Here is a 27,898-nt window from a genome sequence, read left to right as displayed (position 1 = left end):
TGAACCTGCTGAAAAGCAAGACGTGGTTGTGCTGGTCAACTACTTACAAATATTCTTGAAACAGGTCAATGAAAATTTGGGGTCTGCCCTTCCTACTTTGTTGAGTTACTCATAATAAAACAAATTACGGGGTAGGAAAACTTAAAAGTTTATGAGGTAGAGATGGTAAGAATGGAAATATTTTCAGCACACCAAAAGAAATAGCCATAAATATTCCAAGTCACATTATTCCCAGAAGTCCTGCCCCTGGAAGACATCACATCATTCTTGCAACCAATCACCGCCCGGCAACTTTATTCTTGGAGTCATAACTTTAGGAATGGTGTCAGAAACCAATTGGGAACCAGAGTATTTAAGGTCAGCGGTTAGAAAATCATCTATCCTGCTCACAGTGCAACTAAGCGCCAGTACCCACATTTCTCTGAACGCTTTCCGACAGTTTGACTTTGGGATTTTGAGACTAGAAAAACCAACTCAATGGAATGCAGACTTTTAAACTTTACTCAGACAAATATGCTTGACAGATCAAAATCATTCTGGCCAATATTAAAAACTGAGTCAGTTGCTTGTCTCTGTTAGAGGAACCTGCTTTTTGTTTATTTAGAGATTTTTTTAAATGCTACCAGTGGAAAGAAAAATACAAAAATATTTGGAATTATAATACCCCGGAAGAGGACCAATGAAAACACCCATGTATTACCCTCAAAATAACCAGGTAAAAGTTTTGTAGTATTTTAGGATTCCATCTAGAACAATGTGAGGAAAACTAAATTCAGTAGAGAAAACTAAAATTTGCGCAAAACACATCCCTCTGAATGTGCTGAATTGTTATTTACCAATATAGAAAAATGGCAAAAAAAAAATCTATGTAATATGGAGAAATTGAGTTTTTCCCTGGCCAATAGTGCATTGTGTTAAAATTGATGCCAAACAAAATTGAACGTAGCTGACCATTTTTAGAGCAAAAGTAACAGTGAGAGAGTCAAACATTGCTACCTAACTTGCAGTTGCTAACATGATGAAGTGAGACAGAATGTTATGAATAAAACTAATTTTATTTAATGCAAATGTTTTGCGGTGTTTCATAAGCTCAGGCAAGGCACAACTTTAAAATTTCATCTTAAGATGAGCTTCTGAGGTTTAGTTTTTGTTTTTCGTTTTTGGTGAAATGTTTAAATCCCTATCAAACCTACTTTAAATAACAACTAATAATAAATACTTATGTAACTGTTTTCTCAACCTTTAAACATAGCAATTTGATGTACCCCTGGTGATTTCCTTGAACATAATGCTAGAGCTGAGAATTTAACATCTTTCATATTAGCGTGTTAGAAATAATAAATGTTCCTTTATGTAAAGCCAGTCAGCATCTCGTTCTTACTTTCCCAAGGAAAACCTTAAGGGATGCGGTGCTGAGCAGGAGCAGCTGTGGGAGGGCGTGGCGCTAACTGCAGTGCTGAACAGAAGCAACTGGTGGTAACCACAAGATCTCAGAAGGTCCCAGATAAAACCGCAAGAGATTTCCATAACCTGGTCGCTGAGCTGTCTTGTTTTCTATTCTGCCTTTCTGCAGTGCGTATTCAAACAAAGTGGAAACGCATACGTACACTTCAGGAGTCGGGACAGTATTTGACTGAGTCCTTTAGCTTTCGGTATTTCCAGCGAAAGACAGTTGAATAAAGAAAGCTGGCCGGAACTTCCGAGCATCGCGAATGAGCCCCGTTATTCACTCGCCAAAAAATGTTAGAAACAAATGCAACATACACCTTAACTATTCCTAAGGGATGCTCTCAGTTGTCTTAGCGGACTTCTGGAGGATGTGGCAGGCTGTATGTAGTAAGTACATTGAGACCTTAACAGGTAATTGGAAATTCAAAATAATACGCAATATATGTGTCCATATGCCTGTCTTGAAGAGTTTATTACGACGTGGAAAATATGTATTCATGAAAATGTTGCAGTCTTTTGGGAAAGTTACAATGAGCTGCCAAACTGCATCTGTGTTGTAGAATCCAGACTAGTCAGTAGCATAGAGAGATCAGAGCTAAGTAACCTACTCATTTTTAAGAAAACAATTTTTAAAACCAGAACTTATAAAGGAGTTCACTAGATGCTAGGTTCTTAAATTCAACTCCTCTCAACCTATCTTTAATATCACTTTGTTTTTAAGATGTCTTTTTTTTAACTTTTAATATACCCATAACTTTATATTTATATTCTCTTATGAGTTTTAATTGAACCTATTTTATACAACTAACAATGTTCCATAAAACAACCTGTGCTTTACAAAAAAAAAAAAAAAAAAAAAAAAAAAAAAAAAAAAAAAAAATAGTGGTTGTAGATTCCCTAAGCACACTTATTGGAGAAAAATCTTATGAACCTGACAACATATTAACACGTTTAAGAATCATCGTCTACTAAACGGTAGATTTAAACTGATAATCAAAATTCAAATGTGGCGAGAACATGTGATTCAGCCCAATAATTGATAAACACTATAAATAAAATATAAATATAAATACAATAATTATCGATACTATAAATCCCCTTCTGGAAATACCAATAAAACAACAGGAACTTGCATATCTCTTATTTTAATAATGTCTCGAAATACAAAGTGCACCAACACTAATATACTCTGCTGCAGATTCAACTCTTATCAGAGGCATTTCTTGAGACTAAGCCGACATAATCAATACACACTCATGCAGGGACGCATGCCTATTGAGTTCTTACACTGCCAGCGTTTGACTTTTAAGTCCTCGGCATGGGTTCACCCGGAAGCATTAACCCCACTGTTCTTTACCCAGTTTATTCGGTTTCCTAATACATACCTGCCGCCCTGCTTCGTTGTTGTGTAAGTTCATGGCCAGCAGGACTTTGCTTTCTTGACCTGTGGTGTTTCTGATGGGGAAGTCTAGAAACTTTCTGCTGAACCACATGCCGTACTGGACATCATCAGAGCATCCTCCCCAGTGCCAGCCTTCGCTTGCTGAGCCACCGCTCTGCAAGGTGGTGTCGCAGGAACATTCCGTCATGTTTCCCGCACTGCATGACCTGGTCACAGAGTGCACCAGGCCGGCAGCCATGATGGCGTAAATGAATGCCGTCTCCTTGGTGCCTAGGAAGAAAACATCGATAAACCACAGGGCCGTCACTTTCTGTTGACATTTGACATTCAGTTAACAGCCTCTCGATTGTTGTCTTAGGAGCTGATCAATTGTTCTCACCCAATGCTGTAAGGTGTGAATGTTTGGAAAGGAAATCTACTATTCTAGACTTTTTTTAAAAAGCAGCATTATTTTTCTGGATTCCACATCGGGATGTCACATGCCATATTGTCACCCACTCTCCTCATATATTACAATTCATGCTTTAACATAACTGCATCCCTCAATAGTGTTGCGCTCTCTCTCTCTCTCTCTCTCTCTCTCTCTCTCAGTGTGCGGTATTCACAAAATTCAAACGGAAAATGTTGGTGCGATTTTTCTTTAAATAGATATTATGCAAACTAAAATTAGCAAAAGTCAAGACAACTGGTAGATAGATATTTCTTTCGCATCAAAGATAGGGCTTTAAAGCGGGGTGGGGGTTTAGTGAATAACAATCACTGCTATTGAGCTGTTAAAATTTTATGCTGCACAGCTGGCTTTTTAGTCATATAATTAATGAAAGCAATATAATTAAAAACTTGCAAACACACATTGTTGTGGAAAAACATCCTATTTTGAAACAGATGCACTTTGTACTCCATCAGGAGAGCCGGACTTAAAGACCTTTGAAATCAACGTTCCATTAAGACATTCATAAAACAGACCAGGAAGGACTCAGCAGGCAACTTTTCTTTTCTTTCCAGATGTTTAGATTGGACTAGAAGCAGCTTCACGCCCGTTGTCCAATAAACCTTTTCGGCAACGAATGATTCTGCATCTCAGCAACTGCTTAGGTCACATCCTCTCTCTCTTTCTTATTCTTCCTTTCCCCTCTGGGTTCTTACCCCCTACCCCATCCCCACCCCCAGGCCAGGGACCCTTCAGCATCACTTGCAAGACAAAACTCAGAGCTGGGACGCACACACAGCTCTGGGTGCGGAAACTGAGTGGGGAAAGGTCAAAGTGCAGTATGAATGGATAGGAACTTTAAAACAGACAGCGCACCTTTCAATACCTGGGGCCTAAAACTCTCTGACTTTGCTAATATCACAGGAAGCATCCTAGTACCATTATCCCCCCAATCCACCAGGCCTGCTGGAAGAACTTTTGTTTTCTTTCTCCCACTGCACCTTCCCATACTGCGGAGAGCATGCCTGGTCAAGAAGAGATGGAAGAAACAGAAAACTGGGGGGACACAGAGGAGATCGCTCTCAGGTGACAGTCCCTTTAAAAACTACCATTGCATACTAAAGCTGGTGTTCCCAGGAGTCAATAAAAACGTGTGGCTGTACTTCAATTAGCCACTTGTCTACAGCTCTGGGCGCCGCAGAACTGCTTAAATCAAAGCAGATGCGGCAGCAGCAATCCCGGCTGCAGACCTCATGTTTGTCCAGCTGGTCACCCACGGAGCGGGGCGCCATGGGGTCCTAGGGGTCGATGGGATGGGAGCTCAGTTTTTCTGCAACTTTGGCAGGGTCCACGGGAAAGAAGGAGAATTGCAGCCCTTCTAAGAGTCCCCCTATATATCCGGGGGTCCCTCCCCAGGGCCGCACCTGCACACTGGAGTCTGATCCTTGTCGCCCCAGTCTCCCCGGTCTATAGGAAGACCTCACCAGCACCGGATGGTGCAGGCACTACTCACCCCATGGAAGACAAACTGTCACCTTGTGCGCCCCACCATCCCCAAGGGTCCCTGTGACTCACCGCTACTCAGCTCATAGCCAAAGAGGGGAGTTGTAGCGAGCGGGGTGGAGGTGTCAGTGGCCACCATACAGTTCCACCTCTCGTGTCGAAACTGGGTTCTGCACTCCTGAATGCCCAGCCTGGCGCCCTCACGGATGCTAGGCAGCAGGTACGGCTTCCTCTTGCACAGCTCCTTCTGGCGGCTGCTCAGAGGCAAGCCGGCACAGCCCAGCTTCTCCGGTACCCCGAAGGAGGCGATGCCCAACCACCTGTAAGACGCGGCGCCCCAGAGGTAAGCGGCTCCCTTGCCCTCCCCCACTCCAAAAGTACTAGGTCAGCGTCCCTGGGGTCCCCACCTCCTCTTCTCAAGTTGAACGTCCCCTGGTACGGGTCATCCATTTGACCACCTACCCTATATGCCTCCGCAGCGCCCATACTCACATCCAGTTGCCCTGGGTTCCGCAGGGGAGCAGCGACAGCACGGCTGCCCATAGCGCACACACGCTGGGCAGGGCCAGGAGCGCCGCTCTGTCCATGGCCCAAGCATGGAGGCCCCCAGCCGCTCCTCTCCTGTCTCCTCTCTCCAGAGGCCCGCAGGGCCTGGGGTCAGTTTCCTAGCACCCAGTGGTTCCTTGCTCTCTTTCCTCTGGAAGGTAACATTTAAAAGGGCCGCAAGGACAGAGACTATCAGTAGCCCCCTAGGCAAGGTGAAGTGGAGAAAGTAGCCTAAGGTCCTCTCGCGCAGAGGTGATGCAGGAGCGTCCCTCACTTTCAAAGGTGAGAAACTTCTGTTGATGTCTCTGGGTCTCCATCGCCCCAGGCTTCCCCTCGCATCTCCTCCCCCCGACCGCGCCTGGCGCCTGATTGGCCCAGCAGTCATCCAGTACCTCACCATCTGGAAACTTCAGTGTCTCATTGGCTAACAGAGGGCACTGCGGGGGGCGCTCCTGGGCTGAGCCTCCGTGACTGTCCAACTAGACTTGGAAGTGTCACGACCTTTCCTCCTGTCACAATGTCCTCAGAGGAGGTCACTGTGAGATCTAGTCAAGCATAAGATCAAGGAAGTGATGGGCACTTCTCAGCATCCTTGAGTGAAAATCTAGCCATATCTGAGTAAAGGGGTAAAGGCGTGGTGCGCGCGCGGGGGGCGGGGGAGAGGGTACTCTGCTCTTCTTTCTTGTATTTCTCGCTGGTGAATTATTTTCATAATCGATACCACAAAAAAAAAAAAAAAAAAAAAAAGCTGACCTTTTCACCCTTGGCAGCGGAGAGGAGAGGTTGAGAAGGGCTCTTTTCCTGTCACTTGGATATACATTTCTTTTCAACACTGCGTCAAATTTCCCATAGTTTAGTTGGGTTCTGTGATGACTTATCTCATTTGTCTTATTTCTGTAGCGTTTGAGAGCACAAGCTATTCGAAAGTGGGGAAAGGGCAGGCAGACAAATGGGCGAGCTTTCCGGATAGATGAAGGTTGTCCCTCCCCCTTTTTGACCCACTGGCCCTCGGAGATTACCCTACACAGCGCTGCCTAGGAGAAGCAAAGGCAACCAAGACAAACGCAAAAGGACTGCACCCACAACTGCATGCCCAGAGCTATGGAAGTTTGTAGAAACAAGACCCCTTTCTACAAGTGTAAAACCCAGACAGGCAGACAAATCTAGGGCCAGATAAATTCTGGTCATCAGTAATGGAGGTTATCAGTAAATGGGATTGGCAGCTTACAATTTCAGCTTTCATCAAATGTACTTTAGAAGCAGGAAGTGTTCTGACAACTAGTAGTCAGCGGTTTTTGTCTCTAAGAACCCTTTGAAGATGCTGGGAAGATGCTTTGTTGTGGTATCAAAGTGCCTGGCCTCCCCTCCTCTACTTACAGACAGTGTTCCCATCACCTGCTCCCAGGAGGACGTCTGGAATGTTAGCAAACTCTTCAGGTGGTATCATCTCAGCGGGCGTCCCCACTTAGCCACATCACTGAAAGGCTTTGACAGCATTTGCTTGCTCCTAATCCTCAGCGTCACTTAAGGTCAATCAAAGCTCACTCAAAACTCCCATCTTGTCCCATTCATCCCTTTACCCAGCAAACATGGCATGCACACTCCGTACCAGGTCCTAAAACCACACTGTAATTTTTAGAGAGTCAAGTTGATGATAGGGTACAGTTACTGATCCAGAAATGTTTTGGCTAATAGCTTGTGGCCTCTCTGAAAGTCGGAGCCTTTATCCAAGCCCACTTTATCCTCTAAGCCTCTCCAGGAAGGGACCATGGTACATCCATAGCTTCTCCATGGCCATTGGTCCAGAGCAGCAGATCTTCTTTCGAAGCACAACTTGCTGAGTGGATTAATGTGGCGAGCAACATCCAGAACAGATGCCTAAGTGGACTGAATGCTGAAAATAGAGACAGTTCTTCCTTGTAAGGGAAACTGGAGAGGGTGCAATCTTGGGTTTGGGAAGAGGGTGTGGAGAGCATCAGTCACTTAAGCTGATTTTTAAAGGCCAAGTGTCTTTGATTTATTTTTAATTCAGAAATATATATTGATACTGCCTTGGGTTAAAATGTGAAACTGGCACTGGGTCACATGACCTTAGAGCTCATAATTTACAAGTAAACCAGCAGTTACAACATGATACAGTGAGAGTGGGAAGTACAGTGTGCCGTGATTATACAGGGAGGAAAATCCAGAGTTATGGGACAGGGATGAGTCTGCGGAGTGCTGCCCCCATTTTCCTCTAGGGACCCAGTGCTGTGTGCAGGCATTCTTTTAAAGCCTTGGGAGAGACACCAGAATGTGCCATTCTGGGAGTCAGTGGGACAGCACCTGTTCAGGTCCAAGGCACAGTTCTACAGTGTCTCTTCCGTGTGGTCTAGGGCCTTGGGAAGGGGTGTGCACTTTTGTAACAAAGTAGACATGTCTATTCTTCACCAGCTTCAGTCAGCAGACAGGTGAGTGCCAGGCATTGTGAGCTTTCACAGTGCGAGCCTGAGGATTGATGTCTGCGGATTCTCTTTTATTCTGTCTCTTCTTTTCATTTTTATTACTGTCCCGCACTCATGCCTGCACACATAGACCTTGGGCTGTCTGAGGATGAAAATCAACCGGGATTGGTTCTCTCCACCGTGTGGGGATTAAACTCAAGTAGTTAGGTTTGGCAGTGTCTAGGATCACTGAGCATTCAGAGGCCTCAAATCTGCCCCTCCCTCCCTTCCTTTCTTCCTTCCCTCCTTAGTCTTTTGACAATTACAAAATCCTACACTCCATACATAATTTATACTGATTTTGTATATAAGGCAATACATTTGGAGAGATGAGGAAGTTTGCTAGAGATCTCTCTGCTAGTAGCAAAAAGCCCATGGCCAAGTTTATTTTAACAGCCCAGCCCATCTACGACACAAGCTGCTGGATTTCCTCAGTCAAAGCTACCATTTGCTTTTCTGACAAAAATCTCAGATTGTTAACTAGTAGGGCCTAATTTTTTTTTATTGTGTCCCTGGGTTTTTGTTTGTTTCATTTTCTTTTGTTTTTTTTTTTAACACAAAGCACAGGGTGGCTACTGTTGGTTTTCAGGAATAAACAAAAGCTGTAATTGGAAGGTCTCCCAAAGATCTCTCTGAGAAGCTGGTGTCTCTGAGGCAGGTGGTACTTTGCTGGGACAGGCTTCTGTTTCCCCCCTCCCCCGCTGGCTTTGGTGAATTGGGCATGAGTGGGGCTCTGGAAAGAACAATGGAAGGGGCACTATTCAGGGATGCTATCCTAGGACACTATCTCGGGGGCCCTATCGGGGTGGCCAGTTGGCAGAGGCAATAGATAATCTGTGCACCGCACCTGAACTCTGAGTTTGTTAAAAGATCAGAAGCTATGTATCCGTCAGATGTGGATCTCTTACTGGAGCTCTCCTACCAAGAGGAGAAAAAAGAAAGCTGCCGGCTTGACAGGTGTGTCTCCAGAAGACATTATGAGACGTGAGCATCTTACATCTTCACAGTCTTCTTCCTTCTGAATCTCAATGAAATGCATTATTAGATTAAGATTTTTAAAAATAAAATGATCAAGTTGTCATTTCTCATATTCTAATCAGATCAAATGAATTTTTTAAAAGATTTATTTATTAATTTTATCTGAGTACAGTGTAGCTGTCTTCAGACACACCAGAAGAGGGCATCAGACCTCATTACAGATGGTTGTGAGCCACCACATGGTTGCTGGGAATTAAACTCAGGACCTCTGGAAGAACGGTCAGTGAAGTCAGTGTTCTTAACTGCTAAGCCATCTCTCCAGCCCCAAATGAAACTTTTATTGTAAGGTACTTTGTTCTAGAGGATGGAATCAAGAACTCATTTATGATCTAAGTTAGTTATATTAAAATAAGTGCTCTCATCTCTACTCTTGCTAATAAACATTAATGCTCTTTGTTAAGATTAGAGGCATAACAGAAAAGATATGTTAAATCTGGCCATCAGGATACCCACAAATTTCAGATACTTTGTTTCTTTGGCAGAATGTTATTTGATGTTTTTAGTTCTGTAATTTGGAGGGGGAGACAAAAATCTCACCTGACTAATGGGCCTGACAGTCAGCATGCTGAGACTCTCACAGACGCAGGCACCATCTCTCTAAGTCACTGGCTGAAGAGAGGCTTCCTGGGCTTCAAACTGAGGCTCTCATAGATGCCAGGCAAGTACTCTGTCATGGGGCCATACCAGCACCTGCAAAATATTTTAAGATCCACACCACTGCTTGTTCCAGAGGTGAGAACTAATATGTTTGTCTTTGTTTTTTAAGATGGGATTTCTATGTGTAACCACAGCTGTCCTAGAATTCACTTTGTACTCCAGACTGGCCTTGAATGCAGAGATCTGCCTGCCTCTACCTCCTGAGTGCTGGAACGCAGAGCAGGAATGAGTCACCATGCCCAGCAAGATGTGTGAACTAAGATTCATGCCACCTCATACCCTGAGCTGCCTATGCCAAATCTGATCAGTGCTATTAATATGACTTCAATTTTTCTGTAATTTCTTGATTCCGTTAGAAGAACGTGGCCTGGAACTTATGTCCTTAGCAAAGAGGGGGTGCTCTGAGCTGTGCCTCTGAGGACGTTTAGGAGAGAAGATAAGGCTTTAAAGGTTTTTGCTCAAGGAACCTCTTCTCTCTGCTTTCTCCATCCCCCTTCCCCAGCCCCCAGCATTGTGCCTCTCATCTATTAGTAACAGAACCAGAAGAATATCCATTTGCCAATAAATCCCACCTCCAACCGGAGACAGTTGTAGATTGCTAGACGTAGAAACCAGCAGAGCCCGTTCCTTCTGGTAGTTTTCTCCCACTCCCTGGGGACTCAGTAAAAAGTAGGCTTGCACAGATATGCCTTGGACTCTTCCTCTGGCAGCCCATCAGAGAGCAAGACTTCTAAGGGCCCTGTTGTAAGAATTTCTACTGCAGATCACAGAGACTTATGCACCGGAAACTGATACCAACAGCCACCCAGCTGGTCTTAACTCCCACGGTAGAACAGAAGACCAGAGGTGACTTTTCACATAACTGGGTTTCCATTCATTCTATTTTAAAATTCACCTGGATTCTACAAGTGTGGAACAGCGCACAGGCTTGTGGCCTCTGGCTCCCAGGAGGGGGTGGAGAATTGTTTCCCAGAAATCCCGCTGTCCTTTAGTGGCCAGAAAAGCTTGTAGGAATGACAGACCCAGGGTAAGGGGAGACTCAGTGGTGACCTTGGGAGAGAGAGCAAGGGTCTGGAAAGGGATGGGATCTTTCCTCTTTAAATTTCCACTACTACCAAAGGTAGGTATTTATTCACTTGTCCTTTAGTCCAAGGTTGAAAAAGAGTCTCATATGCTGTTAATAGAAAGTGGACATCATATACCATCTTGCTTAAAATACAATATGGATTTGTGTGTGTGTGTGTGACTGTGTGAGTGTGTGAGTGAGTGAGTGTGTATGAGTGTTTGTGAGTCTGTGTAAGTGTGTGAGTATGAGTGTGTGTATGAGTGTGTGACTGTGTGTGTATGAGTGTGTGACTGTGTGAGTATGTGAGTGAGTGAGTGTGTGAGAGTGTGAGTATGAGTGTGTGTGAGTGTGTGACTTGTGAGTGCGTGAGTGTGTGTGTGAGTGAGTGAGTGTTTGTGAGTCTGTGTGAGTGTGTGTGAGTGTGTGTGTATGAGTGTGTGACTGTGTGTGTGTAAGTGTGTGTGTGAATGTGTGTGTATGAGTGTGTGACTGTGTGTGTATGAGTGTGTGACTGTGTGTGTGACTGTGTGAGTGTGTGAGTGAGTGTTTGTGAGTCTGTGTGAGTGTGTGAGTATGAGTGTGTGTGTATGAGTGTGTGACTGTGTGAGTGCGTGAGTGTGTGTGTGTGTGTATGAGTGTGTGTGTTATGTATGTGTGTGTAGTATGTATGTGTGTGCTTAAATGTGGTATAGGTATGTGCTCATGTGGGCAGGTACATGAATGAGGAAGCCAGAGGAGGCCATCAGATGTCCTGCTTCCTCAGTGAACTTGGTGCTGGGCTGGCAGCCGGCCAGCTCCACACACCAGCTTACATACAGCACCTTTCACGGTGCTGGGGCTCCGTGCTCACACAGACATTCCTGCCTTCCTCATGGGTACTGGAACTCAGTTCCTCATGGTTTGTGAGCAGCCAGCAGTCTTACCCACTGAGCCATCTCTCCAGCCCTAGAATTAACATCTTATAAAGTTCATGTGGGAATCGGTCCCACATGTGGCTCTTCTTGCAGTGTGTGTAGGCAGCGTGCAGTGCTTCTAGGATGGGGAGGAAACGGCAATCTATGCAAACAAGAAGGGTCATTTGTTTCTAAACCTAGAGCCAAGTAAGGAGAAGACACAAAACTGAAATATACACAGAGATCATGTATTCTTTAAGTATTCTTTTAAATTTTTTCCTGAACTTTACCAGTGAATACAGTATAACTACAAAGAAAAAAAAAAAAAAAAACTAAGAAGTTGCTTTTCCTAGAGCCTTTTATTAAAGTAGAACAATCAAAATTTTGAGACAGTTCATTTAATCTTGTCCATGCTTGTTTTGGTCCAACTGGGGGGTCTGTGTGATTACACTTAATACTGTGATATTATAAATGTCATTTAGTCAACAAGCGCCAGTCACGAATTGGCTAAGGTGATGCCTCTTCCATGCTATCCTCACGTGGTTCTGGACAGCAAGTGACTCTGGCCAGGAACTAACGACATTTGGTGTTTACAGGTCTCGGCCTTTGCAGGAGGCGAACCACCTAGAAACCTGGCCTTGATGGTGTCATCTTTTTAGTTTTAAATCTTTCCCAATGTCAGTTTGAAGCCCTCTGGTCTTCGTTCATCCGGGGTTTTACCTGTAACCCTTATTCTTGATTAAACTCACCCCAACCCTTCTTCTCCGTATGCACCCTGAGATAGTTTCTTTTTTCTCTTTCATAAAAATATGCTTCCATATTTATATTCAATTTCTTGGGACACACTGTACGAAGATTAGAATTTCCTCCTCTTATTTTCTCACGCAACCCGTTTCTAGATCACAGCACTTCAGGCGACAGCCCTTTTTATATCCTTTACTTCTCAGCACTGACATCACCTGAGATCTCTAGTGCAACATTTTTCTGTAAACTTGCTGCCCTTTAACAGTGAACCCGTGTGCCCGATTCCAGCCTCCAGTTACTTTTCTTTTATTGGATTTTTAAATTTACATTTCAAATGTAATAATAATAATAATAATAATAATAATAATAATAATAATAAACCCTTTTCTGGTTTCCCCTCCGGAACCCCCCTATCCCATCCTGCCTCCCCCTGCTTCTATGAGGGTGCTCCCCCACCCTCCACCTACCTCCCTCCTCCCCGCCCTGGCATTTCCCTACACTGGGGCATCAAGCCTTCATAGGACCAAGGGCCTCTCCTCCCGACAAGGCCATCCTCTGCTACATAGGCACCAGCCGTCAGTTAGTTATACTGTATCATTAAGTCATGGACTATAAGGAAATGTTTGCATCTTCCATTGTCTGCCACAGGGTCAGTCATACAATGAGCACTTGGTAATGGTTGAATGGATATGGTTTTAACAGACAAGGAGGCTTTCACAACAATGGTGGACACAGGAAGCATTAAATTCAATTGTCAGCGTTGGCATGGTGTGCAGACCCTTTACTTTTCAATAGGGAATCAGCTCTGACTTGTATCTACCCCTTCCATTTGGATGTGACATGTGACCTGCCCACGTTCCAAGGGGACCTCTATCTGCCTTTGGTCAGAGACATCACATCTTTCATTTCTCTTAGTGTTAAAATCAGAGAGTAAGCTGAAATTCTTAAGTAAATCTGCAGACATACCATGTGCTTACCTACGAGGTAAGCATTTTGAGCTATGCTAATAATTCTAACCGGAGTTCCCCCCCCCGCGCCCCACCCCCCAAAGCTTTGATTAGAGCAGGCAAATCCACAGAGCCAGGAGATTTATGAGGGTTCGGAGACAAAAAACACTAGTCTCAGTAGGTGTGAGGTATGTTCCAAAGGCAGCCTCCCACCTTCTGTTAATGATTATGGGGCGGGAGGCATCAATACAAAAACAGGCAACTTGAGGCCTCTCAAGTTCACAATCTGATGAAGTCTTCTGGTGCCAGACCAACTGTTTGGGGTTGTCACATGGTTTAGTGGAGCAGCCTCCAAAACGGGCTGCAAACCCACAATTTTGATATCCTGGGCCAGATGCCAGGACGGAATCGGAACCCGGCCGACGACTGAATCAGAGATTTCAGTTGCTATTTCAGCACCAGCGCATTGTCTGAAACCCCGGGGCTTGCTCATGAAACCAGCAGGAGGCTAACACAGTGGACTCTTAACGCTGTTGTGGGGAGTGAAGCGATATTTGCCTTATGGGTTAACTGAGTTAGGGCAGGCTTCGCTGGAAGAGGTTTCCTTTCAGGAACTGATTTGGCCCTCAGCATATCTTAATCTTATAGTAATTGTTGGCAGCTCAGGGTGGGGCTCAGAGCTGGAATCTAAGGAGTCCTGCTCCACGCCCCAAGCCCTAGGGGTTCTGCTGAAGAAAGCATGCATGCAGGGCCTGAACTGGTTTGAGTAAATATCTGTGTTACAGAGAGAAAAGCGATTCTTAGAGGGGTGAATATGCAAAATTCATCTGCCAAAGCGGGAGAGAACGTGGTCAATAGATTAGACAGAGCTGATCCGACATTCACACCCAGCCCTGGGCTGAAGGGCCAGGACAGCCATCTCTGACCAAACACCATCCATGGTTAGCTAAACACTAATTCAAGACCTGAGACCGGGAAGAGGCTTTGGGAAGTGCTGTTTTTTGAGGCGATAGAGGGGTACAGAGAAAGAGGGTGGAATAGCCCTTGGGGGCTCCCACCAGAAATGAGATGGAATTCACCAACCATGTTTCTCCCCAACGTGAGGAGAGAAGAAAGAAAGGAGGGTACAGACATATCAAAGAGGCAGAGAGATGCTAATTAGTTCTTCAGTGTGTCACCAAATGTATAGCAGGCCCCCAAAAGAGCCAGGCAGCCGAGGAGATGGTGGCCCGTACCCTTAATCCTAGCACTTAGGAGGCAAAGGCAGACTGATGTCCAGGAGTTCAAGGCCAGCTTAGTCTACAGAGTGAGTTTCTGGACAGCCAGGCCTACACAAAGAAACCCTATCTCAGAAAAAAGGGGGGAAAAAAAAAAAAACAAAAACAAAACAAAAAAACAGGCAGTAAGAGAGGCAGCGCGGAGCAGAAGGTAGCGCATCTGCAGTGCTCAGTGCGCATGCTCTGGGGTGTATTCCGCGAGAAGGAAAGTCTCTCTCTCTCTCTCTCTCTCTCTCTCTCTCTCTCTCTCTCTCTCTCTCTGTGTGTGTGTGTGTGTGTGTGTAGGTTGGCAGAGGGCCTGTCAATCACCACTAAAGACTTTGCTATTATCAAGCTAACGGAGAGAGAAGGATTTTACTAAGCTCATGGTGTGTCTATATGACATTAGGCTCTGTGATGTTTTAACTGTAGAACATGTTTTCTCCCCACCCCGCCCCCAACACACACCCCAGTATTCTTTTGTAACATTAAAATTAACTTGTCATTCCTCGTACGCTGTCACCCTAGGCAAGTGGCCCAGAAACATATGGAACAGATTACTTATAGGAGGCTGGAAAGCAGGGTGAGAGTAAATACAAAAACAGGGTCTTCGAGAGGGTTCAGTCGGTAAGGGTGCTTGCGTTGCAAGACTGGGGACCTGAGTTCAATCCCTGGAACTAACAGAAAGGTAGGAGGAGAAAACCGACTCCATAAAAGGACAAACTTCACCAAGTTGTCCTCTGGCCTCACATATGCGTACACATGTGTGCACCCCTGCAGACTCACAACAATAGGCTCAGTGTTTTGAAGACTTGCAATATGTCTGTCACACTTGAGAGACATCCCTGAAGTATGTAGATGCAACTTATAATACTAAAGCAGTATTCCAATTCATTCACTATTCACAATTGCTGGTTGATAGGTTTTGTATTTTGCAGGCCCCAAAGCAAGTGCTACATGTGTGACGGCTCCAAATCTAGAGATCGATCGGACACAGCTTTCGGATGTTTAAGGCAGCTGGTAACGTTGTGATTAGAAGGTTATTTTTGGCAATTGCTTTCTTTAGGGTGTGTCTGCCCTGGAATTCAAAAATGAGCAAATAAAAGCATTTCAAGTCCTAACTATGTTTCACAGCTGGAGAAGATAGAAGGGCGTAGGAAGGCTTGGCTCATGCGGGCTTGCTTATCCTTCAGGCTCAGCCGTTTGTGGTGACTTCAGCAAGCCGGGGGGGGGGGGGTTTCTGTGCCTCCTTGTTTCATGTATAAACAATACTATCTGACCAAAGACATGTAACAGACTGGAGTCAGTGGCACATGGCAAAAGAACTTGAATACAATAATCTTCCTGTAACAATTCTGATGACACCAGGGCTTACAAAAAGTCAGATGCATGGTACAGACAATCCAGTGAGTTACGTAACAGAGAATCACCCGCTTTCTCACCTGCCAATTGCCTTTCCCCATAAGTAGTAACTTCTGTTTGTCAATTGATTCTCTTAGTATTTTTGTTATTTATTATTATTATTAATTATTAGTATGTGTGTGTAGGTCAGAGGTTAATGTCAAATGTCTTCCTTGACCACTTTTATAGATCCACTGTATATATATATGTATAATATAATATGTATATTATATATATCAAACCTCGTTCCGTATATAAATAGGGTCTCTCACCTGAACCTTGAAATCCCCGATTCTGCTTACTCAGCTTCCTATAGGGATCCTGTCTCTTTCTTGCCTGGGACTGTAGGCACGCCATTGCACCAGCCCAGGGTTTACACAGGTGCTCCATGTCTGAAATCTGGTTGAGGCACTTGTGTAGCAGATGCTTTGTGCCTCCATTGGCTGACTTACTACTTTTTAAGTTGTAAAAATCTTAGACATAATCTACAACTTTTACCTCAGTTGCTGAGAACAATACTTTAAAAAAATGTCTTTTGTATCATTATGGGTATTTCAAGATTATAGTTAGACTAACAATGAGTGAGCCTTATATTACTGTTGTTGTGGACACAGTATCCCATGGTATAGCCCTGGCTGGCCTGGATCTTGATATACACATCAGGTTGGCTTACAATGCGCAAAGATCCACCGATCCCTGCCTTCCAAGTGTTAGGATCAAAGGTGTGCACTACCACACTTGCTGAGCCTTTATATTATCATCTTTATAATTGTTCATGTTAATCCACGTATGGTAAATAGTTTTCTTTTCCTACCTTGCATCTTCCATTTGACTTGTTTTCCTTTCAGATTTTTATTACAAAGCAAATATTTTTAACTATACATTTTATATAAATTATATATGAAGTGTTATCAACCTCACAGTGTAGGATGAATGATGTTCAACAACCAAGGTTTCATCTCAAACACCCATGAATTCTTTCTTTCTTTTCTTGTGATGAGGACAGTTGAATTTTGTGGAAGATGAGGTTCTATTCCCCCCAATACCCCTATGTGTGCCTCCCAGTTTTGTATATAAGAAAAAAATCAGATGTCCATAGATGTGTGGACCTATTTCTGGGTCTTCAATTCTATTCCATTGATTAACATGTCTTTGGTTCTTATTACTCTGCAGAAAACCCAGCTCCAAATGGATGAAAGACCTCATGACACTGCACTGCTTTGACAGAAGAGAAAGTAGGGACTAGCTTTGAACTCATTGGCACAGGGGACGAGTTTCTAGACCGGACATGGCAGAGCAGACACTGAGAGCAACGTGGATTAATGAGACCTCACACAGAAAGGCTCCTGAGTGGGGAAGGACACCTACCGCTTAGAGCAAGCAACAGACTACAGACTGGGAAGAGATGTTTTTTACCAACTACACATTCGACAGAGACATAACCAAAACATGGAATAAACCTGAACATCAAGAAAACAACCCAAGGAAAAGTGGGGTTTCTAAAAAGAGGAAACTCAGATGACTAAGAATCACTTAAAGAAACATCCAACATCATTAGCAATCAGGGAAATGCAAATCAAAACTATTTTTGAGATTCCATCTTAAACCAATCAGAATGGTCAAGATCAACAAAACAAATGACATCTCATGCTGGCAAGGATGTGGAAGTAAGGGGAACACTCATACATCGTTGGTGGCAAACTTGCACAGTCACTGTGGGAATGAGCGTGACAATTTCTCACAAAGATGGAAATTGATCTACCTTACGACCCATCTATACCACTCTTGGGCATATGCCCAAAGGATACTTTATCCTGCTACAGCGATACGTTCATTGTGGCTCTATTTGTAATATCCAGGAATTGATCCTGCTGCAGAGATACGTTCATTGTGGCTGTATTTGTAATATCCAGGAATTGGAAAACAACTTAGACTACTTTCAGCAGATGAACAGATAAAGAAAATGTGGTACATTTACACCATAAAATATTACTCACCCGTTTAAAAAAATCAAATCACGACGTTTACAGGTAACTGATGGAGCTAGAAAAGAAAAATTGTTCTGAGAGAGGTAACTCAGTCCTGGAAAGACGAAGATAGTATGTACTCACTTGTATGTAAACGGTAGCTGTGATGTTATGTCAGTAAAAAGAAAGCTACAATTCATATAACCATAGAAGTTAGGTAGAGAGTACAGACGTGTGTGTGTGTGTGTGTGTGTGTGTGTGTGTGTGTGTGTGTGTGTGTGGTGGGGTGGATTTCCTTAGGAAGGAGAGAGGGAATAGGTAGTTATGAATGCATGAGGGTGGAGGACTGCAATAGAAGGAGGAGGGAAGAAGGGATGAGGGAGAGAATACAGGGAGGGACAACTAAAGCTAAGGACCATTTTAAGGGTAGTGTGGAAACCTAACAGAATCAAAGGTTCCTAAAATGTGTACATACATGAAGGTGATCTAAATAAAAACACTGAATGACATGGATACAGAGGCCAGACTGGCTCCTTATCACCAAGTGAAGCTTCTAGTACTGTGAGTGGGTTACACTTAAATCAAGTTCTTGGCCAAATGAGTCCCATAGGAACCCATAAACCCAGGCTATTACCAAGACTAATGATGGCTCTCCATAAACTAATGATAAGGCCATATTATGGAAGAAAACACCTATATAATTCATTGAACATGGAAAAGTCAAGCTGTTTAAGCAAGTTTTGTATTTTTATAGGTTTTTTTTTCCCTCTGTTCTAACCTCTATGACTCTGGATCTAAGAGTGTGTGTGTATGTGTGTGTGTGTGTGTGTGTGTGCATGCATGTGTGCATTTTCTTTGGCTCTTTTTCTTGTTTGGTTGTTTTGACCTGTTCTTGCTCTATTTTATTTTAATATTATTCCTTAGATGCCTGTTTTCTAATGAAAGACTATGGAACTGGATGGGGGAAGGTGGGGAGAAACTGGGGGGAATAGGGAGAGGAAACTGTAATACGAGCACATTGCATTAAACAATATCTACTTTCAAAAAATAAAAGCAAAACAAAACAAGTGAAGCTCACTCTCGACTACTTTAAAACATACAACTCACAGGTGTAAGATCGCAGCAGATGTTCTGTGCAGTAGATCGCAGGAATCTTAATCCTTCTTAACTGCAACTTTAGAGCCCTTTGCTGTCTTCCTCTCTCTTTTCCCCAAGCTCTGATTTTCACAGGTCACTCTCTGTGAGTTCCCGTGTTCCTGGCTCTCTGTGTGTTTACCCAAATTCACACTCAGTCCCCGCAATTTCATCGGTCTCCCCTCATGCTTTGGAAGTGCTGCCTTTAAAAATACTGTTGGAAGTTTTCACCAATACATGCCATGTGCTGATCAAATATCTCTTTCTATTCCCTCTGTTCCATTATCTCTACCACCTCTTGACCCTCCCAACTTCATGTGCACTTCTTTTTCTTTTTGAACCCATCGAGTCCATAATGTTTCCGACTTGCACAACACCGGTATAGTGTCTCAGAGGCTTCCTCTCTGAAGAAAGCTGATTCTCTCTGTCAGCAGCCATTTGCTGCTAATAGTCACCTTCAGCTTTAGGTGAGACTTTTAAGCCCCTCCCACAGTCTTGCTGGGATTCGGCTGGCTTGATCTTGTCCTGGTCACGGGCATGCATTCACAGCTATGAGTTCATGTGTGCAATAGCTTTGTCAGATCCTGCAAATACCCTTTTGATGCAGATGCCTAGTACTTCTGGCCTTTACAGTCTTCTTTCCCCGTTTAGACAATGCTTCCTGAGCATTGCAGGAGGGGTGACACAGATGTCCCCTTACAGATGAGCAGTCAGCCCACAGTCCCTGTCTTCTGCATGGTCACCGTTGGGGGTCTCTGCATTCCTCACTATTCACTGTAAACAGCTTGTGTGATGAGACCTGCACTGATGTACAGGTATAAAGAAAAGACCATATCACTATGTTTCCTTAGGAGAATAATTGCATTAGGCTCCCTTTTAGGGCCTGGGCTGTACCAATCACAGATTTTGGGGCCAGTTAATGGTAATACACATGGGTTCTGTCTTTTAGGTTTATATCCATCAGAGTTGGCACACTATCTCTTAGTGTTTTCTCGGCCTGTGTGAATCAGAAATGGTTGCTTCCATCCCTGGGGCCTAACTGTGAGGAAATCTTCACCTTCTTCAGAGGGATCACCTTGTTCTTATTTTTCTTGTATCTCTTGTATTTGAGGTAATTAGTTTTGGCTTACCTAACTTCTTAGGCTTCTGAAAATGTCTGTAAGGTAGATGGGATAATTTCCCATTGTCAAACAGCCATAACCCTTTCTGATCCTTTTATTAGACATTGAATTATAGCTTAGCAAGACTTTACTCTGAGAATTTTGAAGATAATTTCTTAGTTATCTAGTTTCCACAGTTAGACTATTTTCCCTCTGGTGTCTTTTGAATTACCACCTTGCTCTGTAGTTTAGAAACTCAGTGACCCTGGTTAGGCATGGTTATCAGCTTTTCTAGGCTCCCACTATACCATGTTTCACCAGCAAGGAAAAAAATACTGTAAAGGTATTTCATTAATTTCCTTCTCCTTCCTAAAGAATTTATATTTTGTGAATATTGGCTCTGCTTCTTGGCTCTTTAAACGGTACTGGTCAGGACAGCTTTGTACATTAGTCTGTGGGTCTTGTTGATTTTCTGTAAGGTTTTCTCAATTACATCTCACCCATTTCTATCAAATTTTTCATTTCTGATAATACACATATAAATATGTGCATGGGTATGATGTGTGTGATGTTTAAGAGATGTGTTCTGGGGCTGGAGAGATGGCTCAGAGGTTAAGAGCACTGACTGCTCTTCCAGAGGTCCTGAGTTCAATTCCCAGCAACCACATGGTAGCTCACCACCATCTCTGAAGGGATCTGATGTCCTCTTCTGGTGTGTCTGAGGGCAGCTGCAGTGTACTCATATACCTAAAATAAATAAATCTTTAAAGAAGAGCTCCTTTTCTGCTCTCTGTATATTCCTTTTTCCTTTTTCTTCTTCTCTCATTGTATCATACAAGACATCCCAACTACAGCTTTCCTTCCCTCCAGTCCTCCCCACACCCCCATCCCCTTCCTCTCTCTCCCAATCCATTGCTCCTCCATTTCCCTCCAGAAAAGAACAGGTGCCAACTGAGCACAGCATAACAAGATGCAATCATACTGGGCACAGACCCTCATATCAAGGCTGGACAAGGCAAACCAGCCGTAGGAAAAGGGTCCTGAGAGCAGACGAAAGGTCAGAGACACTCCCACTGTTAGGAGTTCCACAAAAATTCCAAGCTAAATGATCAAAGATGTATGCAGAGGACCTGGCACAGCCCCATGCATGCTCTGAGATGGTCACTTCTGTCTCGTGAGTCTTAGGAACCCTGCTTAGTCGATTCTGTTGGCTGTGTTCTCCTAATATCCTGGGCTTCTCTGGCTCCTACAATCCTTCTTCCTTCTCTTCTGCAGGGTTTCCAGAGCTCTGCATAACTGTCGGGTGTGGGTTTTTACATCTGTTCCCATTAGCTGCCAGAAGGAGCCTCTCTGATGATGGTGGGGCTAGGTACTAGTCTATGAAAATATCATTAAAATAATTTCATTAACTTTTTCTGACCAGTCATATTTAATTCACTCTAGGTCTCTGAGCCATCCAACTTTCTGATTCTGGCAACCCAGGATCCTCAAGATGCTGGACTATGCCTGATCTGAGCAAGGAACTCTGGTTCCAAAGCTGTTCTGACATTACAGTTGATCTTATGGTGTGGGTATAGGGCTAAAACACTAATCATTTAGTAGCTAGCTCCCTTCGAAGTTTTCCTCAGGATAGCTAGCGCTCTTGCAGAGACAAAGATCCCTCCAGTTTCATGTGGTAAAGAGAATGATTAGAGGTCTGTATGCTTCTTTAAAAAATCGAACCATTTTATTCTCATGTTAAGGCTGTGATATTTTCTTTTATTATTATGTGTGTGTGAATCTTGATTTCTTTTTTCTCTCTTTTTTTAAAGATACTCTCTGTATTTGCGTTTGAAATGTTATCCCTTACCTCATCCTGCTTCCATTCCCTCCTCCACTTGTCTTCACTAAGGTACACCCTCTCCCATTCACCCTCTCTACCCCATTGCCTTGGCATTTCCCTACATGGAAAAAAAACATGCCCTCCCTGGACCAAAGGCCTCTTCTCACATTGATGCCAGACACTGCTGTTTTCAGCTACACACGCACCTGGAACCATAGGTCTCTCAATGTGTGCTCATTGGTTGGTGTTTTAGTCCATGGGAGCTCTGGAGGGTTTGGTTGGTTGATGTTAATGTTCTTCCCATGAGGTTGCAAATCCTTTCAGCTCCTTCAGTCCTTTCTTTAGTACCTTCATTGGGGACTCCGTGTCTAGTCCGCTGGTTAGCTGCAAGCATTGTCAGTTGTATCTGGATGACTCTGGCAGAGCCTTGGAGGAGGCATCTCCATCTAGCTCCTGCCAGTAAATACTTCTTGACATCAGAAACAGTGCTTGGGTTTGGTGGCTGCATATGGGATGGATCCCTAGGTGAGGCAGCCTCTTTTCTTCAATCCCTGTTCCTCTATTTGACTTTGTATTTCCTTCCATGAGTGTTTTAGTCTACCTACTAAGAAGGACAAATCTTGATTTTTTTTTATTGTCCCCATTAGAAATTTCTACACATTTTTGTTTGTTTGTTTTGAGACAAGGTCTCTATCAAGTAGCTCTCACTGTCCTGGAACTTGATATGTAGACCAGGTTGTCCTTGAACTCACAGAGATCTACTTGCCTCTGCCTCCCAAGTGCCGGTATTAAAAGTGTATGCCATCATTCCCAGCTAGAAGTACCCACACTTTTAATGACTTACCATAAAACACACTCACACCTTACAGTTCAGGAGATCTGTAGTCTACCATGGATCTGTAAGACTAAATTTTGCAGAATGCTCTAGGAGAGAGTCTTTCATAGATACCTGTATTCTTTGGTTCGTGGTCCTTTCTCCACATTAAACTGACCTCTGCTGTGTCTCATATTCTGTGACCATGACTCTACTGTTTCCTATTCTTAAGGATCTTTGTGGCTATCCAGAAAATTCTCATTTCACACGTTTGTCAAGTGCCCTGTGCCAAATAAAGGAGCTTATCCATGGGTCCCCAGGTGAGGGCATGTTAGGGGGCTTGCTGATAGACTCCCCAAAGATAGATGAACATTCTAGCACTCAGTGAGTATGGATAATGATGTTGACAGATAAAGTTAAGCATATAGAAATGAGGGTATCCTGGACTCTCCGTGGAGGTTGTGGGCATTTTATCAGAGTCAGAAGAGAGGATACAGGCAGGGAACAGGAGGAGAAATTCTTGTGAGAAGTAGGGCAGAGTATCAGGAAGAACCTCTGGAACTATGGGAAACTAGATAAGGTGAGGCCACTTCTTTCCTAGGGTATCTAGAGCAACGGAGTCCTTCTGACATTTTGATTCCGGATGTCTGCCCTTCAGTCCCCAGACACAACACACACCGGCTACTTTGAGCTATAATGCTTGTGGTACGTTGGCTATGCCAATACAAGGAAGTCAACAGAGGCAGTACACACCTGGAGGCAGCGAGCTGTTATGTTTATGTTACGTAAAAAATTATACAAATAAAAAACCCTTTAAAAATTTGTCTCGTTTTTATTTATGCATATTTGTGTATGTCTCTGTGAGGAGGTGTGCTCATGTGTATATGTGCCCATAGAAAAAGAAGAGGGTGTCGGATCCCCGAGAGCAGGAGTTACGGGCAGTTGTGGAATGTTGGACATTGATCCTGGAAACCAAATTCAGGTCCTCTGGAAGAGCAGAAAGCCTTTGTAAACACTGAATCATGTACCCAGCGTCATTATAGGAACATTCTTTGAAATGTCCTTCCCTCTGCTTTTTCCGAGTTTCCCATTTTTGCTGCTCGTTTGCTTTGTGTCTTTTCAGAAGTGCCTCTGATGTCTGGTCGTTCTTGGTGGACGCTCATGATTCTGAGGGTGAAGACAATCGGCAGCGCTGAGCATGTGGGTGGGGCAAGGATTGAGTTGTTTTTATTTTACCATGACCTCGATGATGAGTCATCTGCTGCGGCATTTCTCCAATGTCGTATGTTTGTGCTTTGTCCCTTAGGCTAGCTAACTTCCCCAAAATAGAATACGCCAATCTCCTGTTTTGATGGCTAAAGTTCATCAGTCCTTCAGAGAGAGGACTTGGGAGGTCTTCACACTTTGTAGGTCTCTTCAGTAAATTATATTATATTTGTATTCCCACTGTGGTGTCCCTTCATCCTCACACTCTGACCTTAACATATTCAAAGAGGAGAAACACTGGAATTTGCTAAAAGCCTAGGGGGGCACTGGCTAAACCCCTCTGTCCTGGGAGGAGCAATTTAGGATCGAACTGCTTCTTGAATTTCCAGTTCTGCCCTTTGTTTTTAGTCCCATATTTAAATCGGAATTGTGGTTCATCCCAGTTTTGGATTTTGGAAATCCTGTGGCAAGTTTTCTAACGACTCAGGGCTTCTCTCGCCTGGGTCTGAGAATGCAGTGAGCGCTTAGCTTCTGATTCTAGCTTCAAACACATGCTGTCTCTCCTCCCTTTCCTGGTCTTTTCTTTGGATGCATGTTCTTTAAAAGTAAATTACCATGTTTGTAGGAGATTTTTGTAAAAGAACAAATGTAAATATTTCTGGTCACTATATCATCACAGACTACACCATAAGAACACACACACACACACACACACACACACACACACACACATTTATAGATATGGATAGCATATATTCTTGTTACTGGTCGGTTTATCTAGTTACAGGAAACTTTAATCACTGTTTCTAGTTTTTAATCAAATACTTTTCTTTTGTCATTTACTGGAGAAATCTAACTTTTAAAACTTCTCAATAATTCTTTGAAGGATCTTGACCACATTGGTACATGTTCCCTTTGTGGAAAGACTGGCCTATTGTGACAAGCACAAAGAAAAGCCACTTGCTATCCTATGAGCAGAAGTGTTCCTGTTGTCATTTTATTGTATATTATCCTTTATTTTGTCTGTGTATGTTTCATCCAAAATACCATGTACACAAACTACTTTAGTAGTCTACTTTACATTTAATGTATAAAACAAGATTATTTTTAATTTTATTTAATGAAAATGAAAATGGAATTGAATCTTGTGATTATATTAGCTAGTGGTTACGATTGTTTGGTAATTCTCGACCTAGCACTTGGAGCCACTTTTGTGAATTTGCTGTTGCTCTTAGCAAGAATCCAACAAATACACAGGATTGTTTATACTTGAATAGTTCTTTGAGAAATTTATAGCCTTGAATCAAATAACCATGTTTCAGTCACCAATAATCCACAAAAACTATATGTATGTGTGCAATTTACAATCTAGGCTTTTAGCAGGTGGGGCTCCTAGGGTTGTAGAAGGTCTATGTGTGGTTTGCACAGTGATGACTTAGCCAAAGGGCAGAACATTCAGAATCTATTCTGTCTTGTTAAGCAGCACACTATGGTACTTTTTTTTTTTTTTTTTTGAAAGAAAGAAAATAGATTCTACCGAAAGTCCTCACGACACTTTCCTATGGCTGCACTGAGTTCATTTGCTCAGATCTCAGATCTGCAGCTCAGGAGTACAGAAATGTCAGACATGTTTATCCTGGGTACATAGTACACAGGAATTCAGAAATGACATGAGCTGTGTGAGGTCACAATCTTGACAATATCACTGCACACAAGGCACAGCCAGGTGAGACTTGGGAGCATCTGGAGGTCACATCTTGAGATGCTTCACTATGGCAGCTGCTTCTTGGTATGGACCTTGGGCTGCTGTAGCTTGGTGCTGTGTGGTGCATCTTTTGCCTGTCAGAATTGAGCAAACAGTTCCAGAGTTTGGGATCATGGTTATCAACAGAGATGCTGTTGAGAATGTGTACTGACAATGAAAAAAAACAATCTGAAGATTAATTTCCAGATTTTTTTTTCATAATCTTCAGACATTACCTTAGGGCTGCAGATGGACCATCTTTAGTGTGTAAATCAACTGGGACTGTATTCTAGAGAGAACAACGGGCTGTGACCAACCTTGTACTGAAACCTTAACAACATCCACTGAAATAGCTGGAGAACGTAATGGCTTAAGTTCATGCCCTGGGGACACTCAAGTCAGTGAAAACAGAGCGAATGACAGCTTCCACTGCTGGAAACTGTGACGAACACAGTAAGCAAATGAATTGCAGCAGGTTTAGCTTATCCCTGATACAGAAAGTCTCACGATTCTGAAAAATAAGCTAAGAAAAGATCTAGTTCTTTTCAAAAGGAACTTTTGAAACCATCACTAAGCGAATTAGCCTGTAGAAAGCAGCATATTTTCTCCTTGTGACAATCCCTATCCTCTCTTGGAGAGAATTCTTGACTCTGTTGGCCCACCAATTACTTTATGGCCATAAAACCAAACACACATCTGGATAACTGAGCTTTGCTCGCCAGCTAAAGACTGTGACTCTTTACTGCCTAGTTTTGGAGTAGCTTCTGAGATCTACTTGCTTAGCTTTTGAGTAAATTCTCCATCACCCTGGATGACTGGTTATCACAACACCAGTGGCCACCACTACCTCTACTTCCTTAGGGTTTTCAAGACCCGTGGCCATTTTCTCTCTAACATCTTCCCTCTAAAAAAATTAAAATCCTTTTTGAAATAAAACATTGTCGTCATGTTTTCAGCATTCTGATTTTTCTCATCTGCCTTTTCTCCATTTCTTCTTATTTTTGGAGGGAGAAAACAGACTTATCTTTTCAACTGGCATCCTGGGAGGGTGGGTGGGAGGGGTCTCAGGGTTCCTCCTGGAACGAAAACAAACAAACAAACAAACAAAAAAACAAAAACCAAAAACCCGAAAACAGGATACGTTTTTATTGTTCATCTTGTATTACAATATAGGAACCAGCATGGCACGTGTAACTGCCATAAAGGAGATAAAGAGTGTCTGGTTTCTGCCTTCTCACAGAGCTGACCCAGTGCCAGAGCTCTCTATACCCAGACTCCACTGGGAGAGAGCTGGTCCCCAAGAAGTGCTGACACACCCGAGGGCACAGGAAAGACCACCACTTCTGCTCAGCGTTTAGATCCGGAACCCTCAGTACACAGGAACCAAAGAGCAGTCTGGGATAGGACGTTTCCGGTTTCCACCTGCGCCTGGAGCGGACCTGGTGCCGGAGCTCTCTGTATCCAGACCCTGCTGGAAGAAAGCTGGTCTCCCAGGAGCTCCGACACACCTGAGAGCACAGGTGAGACCACCACTTCTGCTCTGATTCCTGGCCCAAGAGGAACCCACCCGGAAGCCCCAGGAAACAGGAACCTAGGAGCAGTCTGGGACAGGATCCTTCTGGTTTCTGCCTGCACCTAGAGCTGACCCTGTGCTACAGCTCTCTGTACCCAGACACGGTTGGGAGAGAACTGGACCTTTAGTAGTGCTGACACACAGACTTACATGAGGGTCAAGCCACTTTAGAATCAGCAAGACCAGCTAATACTAGAGATAAGCAGATGACGAGAGGCAAGTCCAAGAACCTAAGCAACAGACACTAAAGCCACTTGGTATCATCAGAATCTAGTTCCCCCACCACAGCAAGTCCTGGATACCCCAACACACCAGAAAAGCAAATTTCTGACTTAAGATCACAACTCATGATGATGTTAGAGGACTTTAAGAAGGTCATAAATAACTCCCTTAAAGAAATACAGGACAACACAGGCAAACAGGTAGAAGCCCTTAGAGAGATAACACAAAAACCCTTTAGAGAATTACAGGAAAACAGCAAACAGGTGAAGGAAGTGAACAAAAACATCCAGGATCTAAAAACAGAAATAGGAAAAAAAAAAAAAAAAAAAAGAAATCACAAAGAAGGAAAAGCCTAGAGATAGAAAACCTAGGAAAGAGGTCAGGAGTCATAGACACAAACATCACAAACAGAATACAAGAGGTAGAAGAGAGACTCTCAGAGACAGAAGATACCATAGAAAACACTGACACATCAGTCAAAGAAAATGCAAAAAGCTCGTA

The 27,898-nt window shown here is 43.4% G+C and overlaps 2 protein-coding genes across 3 annotated transcripts in view; both read right to left on the bottom strand.

Annotated features, from left to right (window-relative positions):
* Nucleotides 1-2,941: 2,941 nt before the first annotated feature.
* The window catches only part of CPED1 (cadherin like and PC-esterase domain containing 1), a 288,777-nt gene continuing 263,820 nt past the window's right edge, over nt 2,942-27,898 (bottom strand). The window contains exon 23 of one of the 2 annotated variants that reach the window (XM_080936442.1): nt 2,942-3,121. In XM_080936442.1, the coding sequence (XP_080792568.1) occupies nt 3,062-3,121 (60 nt within the window). In that variant the 3' untranslated portion in view covers nt 2,942-3,061. Of the gene's footprint in view, nt 3,122-9,447; nt 9,542-27,898 lie in introns of those variants that run through there. The other variant, XM_080936443.1, reaches the window with a different exon arrangement.
* WNT16 (Wnt family member 16) lies at nt 4,550-6,398 on the bottom strand. The gene is made up of 2 exons (XM_080936446.1): nt 5,277-6,398; nt 4,550-5,104 (listed from the first exon to the last, which is right to left on the bottom strand). The coding sequence occupies exons 1-2, from the start codon at nt 5,369-5,371 to the stop codon at nt 4,813-4,815; spliced, it is 387 nt and encodes a 128-aa protein (XP_080792572.1). The 5' UTR covers nt 5,372-6,398; the 3' UTR covers nt 4,550-4,812.

This window comes from Micromys minutus (genome assembly GCF_963924665.1).
Source record: "Micromys minutus genome assembly, chromosome: 23".
In the NCBI taxonomy this organism is placed as follows: domain Eukaryota; kingdom Metazoa; phylum Chordata; class Mammalia; order Rodentia; family Muridae; genus Micromys; species Micromys minutus.
This window is presented reverse-complemented; position numbering and strand designations above follow the sequence as displayed.